The 10,473-nt window shown below is 40.4% G+C and overlaps 1 protein-coding gene across 2 annotated transcripts in view; it reads left to right on the top strand.

Moving 5' to 3' along the window:
- The first annotated feature begins 507 nt into the window (after positions 1-507).
- The window catches only part of CDH9 (cadherin 9), an 85,133-nt gene continuing 75,167 nt past the window's right edge, over positions 508-10,473 (top strand). The window contains exon 1 of one of the 2 annotated variants that reach the window (XM_044426403.1): positions 508-738. In XM_044426403.1, the coding sequence (XP_044282338.1) occupies positions 508-738 (231 nt within the window). The remainder of the gene's footprint in view (positions 739-10,473) is intronic. The other variant, XM_044426405.1, reaches the window with a different exon arrangement.

Raw genomic sequence — 10,473 nt, 5'->3', positions numbered from 1 at the left:
CAGCACCAGAGAGATGGAGTCTGGCCTGATCTTTTTAGCCCTACGGACAACTACCCTAACATCCATGGAAATAAAATGAAAACATAACTAAGCTTGCATTGGATTCTATCCCAGTAAAGCTGTAGGTTTCAAGTGGAGTTCTGGAGTAAACTGGAATTCTTTCAAAACTTGCAGGAATTCACTAATTGAGAAGACTATTAACTGCATATGAGATTCTCTGACAGGGACTTGTCTCACAAAGACTAATATTCTCCTGAAAGATGAGCTGCAAGAATCGATCCTGCAGCCTACCTTGCAGCTGAATATCAGACAACAATCAATACAGGAGTGTTCTCTGATGGTAGAAAACTTAGAAAACTGCTGTGATTTTAAAAATCAGTTTTTTTGTTCTCAAAAGTTACCTAAACTTTTGTCCAATTCACAGATCATTTGACAGTGGAAATACAACATTATTCGTGGAAGATCCTTCTGGCTAAAGCGAGAGACATATTTTTACAGAAGGCACGAATGATGAGAACTTGCTACTGCTTGGCATTTTTAATCTGGACTTGTATGTTTCATGAGGTTCCCACTTCACAACCACCAGAAAGGACTAGCATGCATTTGCAAACTGAAAGGATGCTGGGTCTCTCAAGGGATCATGGGAAAACATTGCGTCGGACCAAGCGGGGATGGATGTGGAATCAGTTTTTTTTACTGGAGGAGTACACTGGTCCAGACACCCAGTACGTCGGCAAGGTGAGTGCTATGATGGGATACAGGACCCATTGTGTAAATATAAAAAATGTTAGTTTTCTCATTAACAGCACTGAAGCCAGTCAGACTGAATGTAGTTTTCTGATGGGGACAAATACAATAACAGGAAGAGTTTGAAGGGCTGGGGACAATGGAGATTTCCTGAAGTTTTTTATCCCAGCTCCCAATGTTCCCATTCGCCCTGCTGCAGTCCAAAACACCTGGAAATTTACCATTTCACTCCTTGTTTTAGATTGCCCCTGCTTCTAAAGGAAGGAAAGGATACGGCCCTCTGATGTCAGGTCACGTATTTGTTGCATACCATAATTTATTTGGCCATTTTATGTATTCATTATGTTTTACGGTACCTTAATAACCTATATCATAGCCAAAGTCTCTGGTCAATCCACAGTGTAAATATATCCCTTTGTTATTTTTAATTTTACATTTTTTTAGCAAGGCATTGATAGTGTTAAATCAGTTGGATAGCTTGCTCGTAGGAAACAACATTTATCCATGGGAAAAATTCATATGAAAACCACATAAGTAGCACAGGACCAGAGTGAAGGCTCAAGTATGCCCAAAATGACATGAGGTGAGAGCTAATCTAATTTCCACTTAAGCCAGAGACAGAAATGTAGGATGCTATAATGTTGCTACACAACAAGTTTCCTAAGAGCTTGGCTTGGTTTAAATACTGTGTAACAATGCAGTCCTGTGAACTCAGCCAGTTTTGCCCATGTCACACATAAGAGGGTGAAATGACCTAGTGAGTTTGTGGCTCAAAAAGGTGTTTATTCATTTAGGAAATTGCCAGAAAACCTTACTTTTAACATAAGAGTTCATTAGTTTTAAAAGTAAGACCATTCCCAAACTAAAATGCATTTTTCCATGTTCTGCATTTCATGATTACTTCATTTTTAATATGGATTTTTGTTTGCTTGTTTGTTGTTTCACTGAAAAATTAAATCAATGCTTCATGCATTTTGACAAGAATTCTGTCATGTCACAGAGAGTTAAAATTAATCAGAAATACAACAACTTTTAAAATATCCTTTTTTGTTTTGCTTACTTGTTTTTGCAAGACAAAATATGAAGAATAAAATACTTTGTACAAGTCTGGTGATTCTGCACAAATCATACTAGAGTCATAAGGTGTTGCGAGGCTTATTTGCAGAAATGTCACTAACGGCTGCAATCATGCACAGACAATGTTCCATCTTAGAGACTACAGACAATTAAAAGAATCAGCTCTGAAGTTGGCAGGAAATCCATCAAGCTCAGGTGAACTGAATTTCCCCCATCCCAGGTGTGCAGGCAGTCTTTAGCTGGAGCTATCTTGGGAGCAGAGCCAGGAGCAGGAGAGACTGCACAATCTCTCTCCTCTGAAATCTGCTAAAGGAGCACTTATTTGCTTCTATTGTGTTCTGTTAGCATAATTATAGATAAACCAAAGATTGCACAAAACCATATGATGCCAGGGCTGCCACACTGAAGTGGAAACTAAACCTGTTGCTCCACCATTAGAATTTCTGATTGATCAGTGAAGAAGGGAGCACCTATCCTGGGATGTATCTATCAGCTTTGCTTTCTTCTTTATTCCTTAAAAAAAGACAATCATAAAATAAAAAGACAATCACACACAAAACAGAGAAATGTGTGCCTTTTGAGAAGATGTGGATGCCTGTTAAAGAAGAGGAAACTGCTGGGGGAGATGGAAAACCTTCATCCATGAGTCAATGCATAAGTATTCAGAGCAACAAAATCCCTATCAGTTACTCTTTCTTCTACATTGTTTAATCCTCAAGTTCTTTCTTTTACATTTACAGATAAGTTTGCAATGGATTGGAACATTCTATACATAAACATATACATATACATAAAATGAATTGAACATATTCTTCACTCATACTTACACTTGGAGTATTTACACTATGAGTTAATTTAAATGTCTCATTAAACACACAGCTGTTAAACATGGAAACCTGAGGGACTCATTAACACACAGCTGTTAAACATGGAAACCTGGGGGTTCTCACTGCTCCTCTGCCCAATGTAGCATCTAGAAGAATATGTCAGTGCCAAAATGCCTCACCATCAGCAGCCTTTAACAGGTGGCAATCAGGTCAAAGACTGGTTTGGTAGCAGTTGTCCATGCTTAGAATAGTGTCTAATTTGGCCTTCAGGTCTTCAGCAACTATCCTAAGATAGTAAAAGGGAAATCAGGGCAACCATTTGAGTGGAGTGCGATATGCAAAAATTTAAAAAAAAACTTGAAAAAGTGAGTGGAAAACCTATAGGAGCAAACACAGATATAATTGTTTTGGCAGAATGATCAGGCTGTCTGCTTCAAGCAGTGAGGTTTTTGGAACAAAAATGTGCTTTGGTGAAGTTTTGTCCATAGTCACCTTGAAGAGGAAAACAAGCCCTGGCAACAGGGAACTGTCACAGATATCAAGACTTCCCCTGTCTCTTTGTATATACCTAATACTTCTGATCATGTTTTTTTCTGATAATCATTTGCACATTCAGTCCATCATAAAGCTGAAAGACAAGAGCAACTTGCTCTTAGCTATGAAATGTTTTATCAACCTACCCATCCCTGGGGTTGTTAGACAACTCTAAATGTCAGATTTCCACATTTAAAAAATGTGCACAACATTTTTCTGTTAAATAGATGCATACTTTTAATATTTCCATTCCTAAAAGACAATGGCATAAGTTTTGATGGACTATAATAACAGACTAATGGAACTGATGTCTGTAAATAGCAGAATATTAAACAATAGATATTTATTTATACTTACGATTCTGAATGTTCATTTAATTCCCAGAAATCTTCACAAAACTGCTTGGGCCAATGAGTGATTAAAAAAGAGAAAGGGCAGCTTCTCTGAGACCACGCATGGAGTTATGCTAGTGGCAGTTCTAGAAGTTTAGTCTTTTTGACTTACAATTCTAGGCCCAGCTCTAGATTTGAGGAACCCATAGCAAGATGTCCTCTGATGTGACCCTTCCTAAACTGGTGAGTCCAAGCTGGCTTACCTGGTGATAGCAGCTGAAACCAGCAACACTGGTTCATATAGCAAAGGCTTTGAAATGCCATTTAATTTTCCCACAATGCTCTGGAATGATGCCAGTAGGAGGTAGTTCTAAGCCTCCTAATGAATGGACAGGGACAGGGCTGTGGTGGGACTGCACAAAAGCTGAACACTGCCTAGTGCAGGTCAGTTTCAAAATGTTAGTGGGGAAATGGGCTACTTTTATGAATGCTGTAGCTGTCAACTGTTTTATTCAACAGCCTCAGGAAGGAAGCCTCTTTGACACAGCTTCCAACATAGTAAAGTCTGAAAGGCTCATCATTGTAAAGAATAATGTTACCCAACTTCATCAGTGCAACTTGATTAGTATTGGAACCAGTCTACAGTGCTATTAAAGATGTTTTATACACAGGAGTAAGCCTTTAAAATGATGCCTCACTGCTAACAGCTATTTGATTCCTTTGACAATTTACAAATGGATGTGGAATTTTTCTCTTATAAATTAGCATTTGTGATGGATAAACACTATAGAACACTGGGTGGTAAAGTGTCTTTAAAAGCCCCAATTTTCCCAGTGAGGAAACTTGCAATCACATGACTGGCTTAGCAAGCAAAATGTAAATGAATTCTTCAAAAGGATTTTTATCAATCTTCTGGAAATTAAAATGTTGGTGCAGCTCAAGAGAAACTTTTATGTAGTGCAGCAAAACAGTTTGAAGAGTGACAGTAGCATCCTTGAGATCAGGGTGGAGGAATGCTAGCTCTCCCAGCAGCCCCTGGCAGTATGCACAATGGTCAGGAACTCTGCAATTCCAACACATCTTGAGATTGACCTGCATTTCTAAATAGTGGTGTTTCCCCAAATGGGAGGAAACCACTTATCCATGATCATCTCCTATGTACCTGGAGGAAGGCTGAAATAACCCAAACGCATGGATGAGGGCAGGGGGTTATTGTGTTGTATGGTTCTTTTCCACTAATCTGAGAACCTCACTTTTGCATTACAGCCTTTATGCATTTTCTAAAAAGCAACATGGAAGCTGTTTCCTGAAGAACAGATACTCTGCCGATATTCCTGCTTTTAAGTACAAGCAAATACTTTACTTTGATCATATCTATCCAACAAAGACCCCTTGAGAGATGCATTAGAGTTAGGGAAATCTGCTGAACTTTGACAAAGGCTGGAATCTTATTATCATCCAAACTCAGCCTTCACAATGTTGCACCATGTTGGCATTCCAGAAACAAGGGGGAAAGATACTGTTATTGTTTGAAATGTAAATTCTGGTCCTATAGAATTTGTGCAGGATACACTTTAGGATAGTCATACAGCTAGACAAAGGCAAGAATGAATGACTAAATGCCATATCTCAAAACTGAACAAAGAGATATTTCTAGTGACCTTATCTGCTCCTTGTCAAATGCACTAAGAAATTGCTAAATTAATTTGCAATGTCTATGCTGTCCTGGAGAGTTCCAAGTCCCAGGTTTTGAGCATATCATGTTGCTAGCATGATGACAAAAATTGATTTTTTTCATTTGTGATGGGGGTTGGTGAATGCCTTTGCACATCAAGGAAAAAGATCTGTGTGTAAAACTGTGATAAGACATTGGAGACAAAGGGCAGTTTCTACACAGTGGTAGCAGCAATGCTTCTGGATTGAGGCAATTGGTACGGTCCCTTCTAGTGTGCATTTGAAGCACAGCATGTGGCAATGTGTTTACACTTTAAAAGTGAATCCACGTAAGTAGCAGTACTCAAATCATTGGTTTCCAGAAGTGTCCCAATGTTTTGGAAGGCAATTGAAAGCTAAGATGGACACTTTAGCCCTGATGACATAGATAAAAGAGCAGGGTGTTTAATTTGCCCTTTAAAGGGAGTTGTTTGGGCATTTCAAATGTGACTTTCTGAAAGGAGAGGCAAAGGTCTGCTACCTTTAAATCAATGTCAGATACTATGACAGAAGCAGAGAGAGTAGCAACTCTCCTAAGCTTCCTGCCCTCCAAATTTTCTCTCAGAAGCTATAATTTTACAAAATGGTCCAACAGCAGAAACACAAAGCTTCAAGACCTTTGAAAGAATTGGACTTTAAAAATTTAGTGACACCATCTCGGCATTCAGGGTCAATACTTGACATCAGTGTCCTTTGCTTCACATTTCATGAAACAGTTTAAGCCTGTTTCACCTCCAGAACAACAAACTATCAACTACTGCTGATTAATCTACCAGAAAAATGTAGCTCTTGTAAGGACATGTACTCTACTGCTGAAAAAGCCCAAGGGAAAGAAAGACATCAGTTCCATTTAAGGAACTTTCACATGGGTGCTTCCACTTCTTATTTTCATTGAAACATTCATCACAATTCATATTATAACCATCTCCAGTCAGCTCAAGGTGGTGTGCATAGATTTACTCCCATTTTCTTCTCATAATGGCATGATAAAATAGGATAGGCTGGGATAGGTTAGCAACCCCACAACATCTCCCAGCTTCCCAGATTTCCTCCGACACTGGGACAATATCACACTTTCCTGGAAACGTGAGAAACTATAGCAACAACAAAAGGTGCTATTATGTTGCAAATCCTTCTGAAACACAGAGCAGAATCTGGCACAATCTCATGAAGTTGGATGGTGGCAGTTTAAGACACAGAAAATGAAGCATTGCGTCTCACACTGCATAGTTCACCAGGGACTTCACTACAATGCCTGTGTGCTGAACTGGCTGCAGTTGCTGCAGTCTTACTGTTTGCAGTCCTATTGTTTTATGTCGTTCTTGTGTTCATCATTTTTAACTTTTGTTAGCTGCCCAGAGAGCTTTGGCTATTGCGCTGTATATAAAATAAATAAATAAATGCACAATGTGTGATCATGGCTAGTAACTTAAGACAGACTATATAAAGGGATTTGAGAAATTCATGGCTGTCTTAGCCAAAGTCATTCCAGAAACCGAATTACCAGATTTTGTGGACATACATAATACACATTAATTACATACACATAAAAATATGTATCACCCAGTGTGGTGTCATTGGAAGGGTGTTGGAGTGGGGCTTGAGAGATCTAGATTCTAGTCCCCTTGGGGACTTTGATGTGGTTGTAGGGAATAAATGTTGATGAGGAAGACGATGTAAAACACTTCAGATTCCTCACAGGAGGAGAAGAGGCATCATATAAGAGTAATAGCAAACGGACATGCCCAAACATCTGCTTGCCTAGACCCCAAAGGTCACCTGGCAACACTGTGGTCTTTATGGTTCCATTGAAGATCTACTGCTTTCTCAGGATTTTTAAAGGCAGTTCAAACATGACTTTTATTTTGGTTACTTCTTTGGTTTAATTCTGCTTTAAAGCCAACATACTATATTATACTTTCCAAGGCTACAATATCTTATGATTTTAAGTTTTGTGTTGTGAACTGCTAAGACAATTTTTGCTAAACAGCAGAACCAGAATGTGATACAGATTTTTTTTTTTTTTAAGTTTAGGGTTTATGCTTTAAAACAAGCACCTTGAAGGTGGCCCAGAATTCAGCTGGTAGCCAATGCAGCTGCTGTTTACTTCTACTGCTATCAGTTCTTGTTAGCAATCTGTCTGCTCTGTTTTGCACCCATTGAAGCTTCTGGGCCATTTTCAAGGGCAGCCCCACATAACTACTATAGCACACTACTATAACAGTGTGTTATAGTAGTCCATCCAAGAGGTTACCAAGGCATGGATAACTATTGCTGTTCTGTCTGTCCAGATAAGGTTGAAGTTGATGAATTAACCAAAGGTGGTAAAAGGTACTTCTAGTCAGAGTCCACCTGGCATTCCAGTGACAGCTCAGGGTCCAGAAGTACCTCCAAGATCTGGATCCTGACCTTTAGAGGAACTTGCAACCCCACCCACGACAGGGCACACATCCTCCATCTGGACATAGGAGCAACCTAGGAGTATCACCTCCTTGTGTCTGGATTAAGCTTGAATTTGGTGGCTCCCATCCAGTCTATCACCCCAGTCAGACACTAGTTTAGAACCATCACTGTCTCATCTTGGCTGGATGAAAAAGAGGGGATACTTCAGCCCAAACTTCCTGATGACCCCTCCCAGTGGCTTCATGCAGATGTTAAAGAACATAGGGAATAAAATGGAGTCCTGCAGTACTCCGTGGCATAATTGCCATGGCACAGAATTACATTACCCCAGGGACAACATCTGCACTTGGTCAGTCAGGTCAGAGTAAAACCACTGCAATCAGTGTCCCCAGCTCCCAACCCAGCCAGTCTTTCTAGAAGGATACCATAGTTGATGGGACTGAATGCCACTGAGATGTCTAAAGAACCAACAGGGACATAGTCTCCTTGTATTTTTCCTAGCAAAGGTCATCGAACAGGGCGATCAAGGTGGTTTCTTTTCCGTAACCAGGTCTAAAACTGAACTGAAATGAGTCTAGATACTCAGTTTCTTCCAAGAGTGCCTGGAGTTGTCCAGCCACCATACTTGGGATTAAATAAACACATTTGTCCATCTGTGGATTTGTGCAAACATGTATGAATACATTTGTGCAAAAACTGAGTCTGTCAGTGGCTGGACAGAATGGATGACAGAAGGAAAAGGGTTTCTGAAGCAAGGGTCAGTGTGGTGAGACCATTTGAATGAGGTACGACTCAGAGGATCCAGGTTCTAGTCCCACTCGGCTATGAAGCTCACTGGGTGACTATGGGCCAGTCATGGAATCTCAGCTGAACCTACCTCTGGTGTGAGGATAAAATGGCAAGGAGGAGAACTGTGTGAGCTGCCTTAGGTTCCTTGCAAAGGATAGAAAGGTGAGGTGTAAATGCAATGCAACAATTTTGCAATAGTAATAAAACAACCTCCATGCATCTGCATTGCCCACCACCCCTGAGTGCAATTGCAGCTTAGTGTGCACGTGCAGTGGAGGAAGGGTGTTACGTCAGTTGCAGAAGGACGGGCTAAGCATCCTTTCGCCACACAATGTGGTTCTGATGAGAAACATCTCCTTCCCTGTTTATGTTTAATACCTTCCTGTGGTTAAATAAAGAAAATTACTCAAACAAATTTGCTGGTTAAACATTTAGTATACTACCTAGCTTGCCCCTTCTTTTATATTTCTCAGTCTGTCCCCCAGGCAACAACAGCATATTACTCCTCCCCAGTCCACTTTAAGTGCTCAGCCATACCTTAGTTCAGACTAACCCAAAAGGTGATAATTATTATCTTTTCCACAAACCTTTACTTGGACATAATCTCCAAATGAGAGAACTCACACCTGCTATTCTTACTGGGAGGAACATGCACTCCCAATCCATGGAAGCAGGAAAATGTTTCTACTCGTAATGCAGAGCTTTCCTCCAGTGTAAGACCTACTTAGGGTAGACTCACTCACAAATGGAATTCAATTTAGTCTAATATCAGATACTAACCAGAAAACATAAATGTTCCTTGGCAGCATCTGCCTATGAGCCTCTTACATGGCATTCGATGCCACTTGTTGCCTATTCTCCAGATATTTGATTGGAAGCCCATACCTCTATAGCTTAATATGGAAGGACAAAATTGACCAGTTCACACGATCACTGTGATCCATTGCGTCTTAAATAAGCCATGGTGGGCTGTGAAGTTAATGCAGACTAGTGAGGTGATTGCAAATTGCTTCTTGTTGGTACATGGATAAAAATCATGTGTTAGTCACCACTAACTTAAGTCTCATTCACTGAATTGGCTCTACTCAAGTGGGACATAGTTTGGGTTTTTCTCTGTGCCTGTGCTTATCTTGGGAAACTGTTTTCCAGTGAGCAACACAGCCAAGGTTCCTGTTCCTTAGGGCTGAGGATAGATATCTTTCCTGTGTCACAACCTGCAATCAGAAATGAGCTGGAGATGGGCATTATATGTAAGTGAGTTGGGAAATTAGGAAGAAGAAAAAGCACTGAGCATTTCCCTTCTTATAATCGTTCTGCAAATTAGATACTTACATTTCCTTCAGAAAATAAAGGGTTAAACTGACCAAATCAGAATATCTGCAGAATATGGCAGAGCTCTGGCCCCTTTCTCTGCCCTGGGAAAGGAATTGTGCTGGCTCTTCTCCAATGTGAACTAGATCAACTCGGAGGGAACTGAGATGGGGGGAAGGGAGTGTTTTGGGGCAGGGAGGACAGAAGACTACAGAGGTCAGACTATGAGACATCCTAATGCCTCTCCAGCCTCCTTCCTTTTGACCCCAAGATGTTCATGCTAGATAGGCAAAAACCCACTTAGTGAAAACAGGGAAGCAATGATCCCATTGGCCAGTTCTCCTGCTCTACTGAGGATAACTGTAAGCCACTGAGTTCATGGTTTTAGCATCATCTTGGTAGGATTGCAGCCTACAGTAAATGGACTATAAACACATAGAGAATGTTGGCCTACAAACATTCATACAGAGTTGCATTTCAGACAGGAGAATGCATTTCAGTATCCATGCCGTAAAGCCGAAGGCACAGCTGCAGCTGTTGTCTCATTTGATACTTAAACACTATTCCTGTCTTAATCTATGGAGGGAGAGGGAGAGGGATGTTGATGGAACAGTTTTGGGGTGTTGGGTTCCATGAGAAGGAGTGCATTCTGGTTGGACTATGCAGGGAACTTTACAAAATGACATGTGCACATTTTGAATTTCGATGTGTGTGGATATCGTGCTAAAGCATGAAGCACA

Source organism: Varanus komodoensis, unplaced genomic scaffold, assembly GCF_004798865.1.
Source record: "Varanus komodoensis strain SLA01 unplaced genomic scaffold, ASM479886v1 scaffold17, whole genome shotgun sequence".
Taxonomy (NCBI): Eukaryota; Metazoa; Chordata; class Lepidosauria; order Squamata; family Varanidae; genus Varanus; species Varanus komodoensis.
The sequence above is the reverse complement of the archived record's forward strand: the minus strand, read 5'-3'. Positions and strand labels throughout refer to the sequence as shown.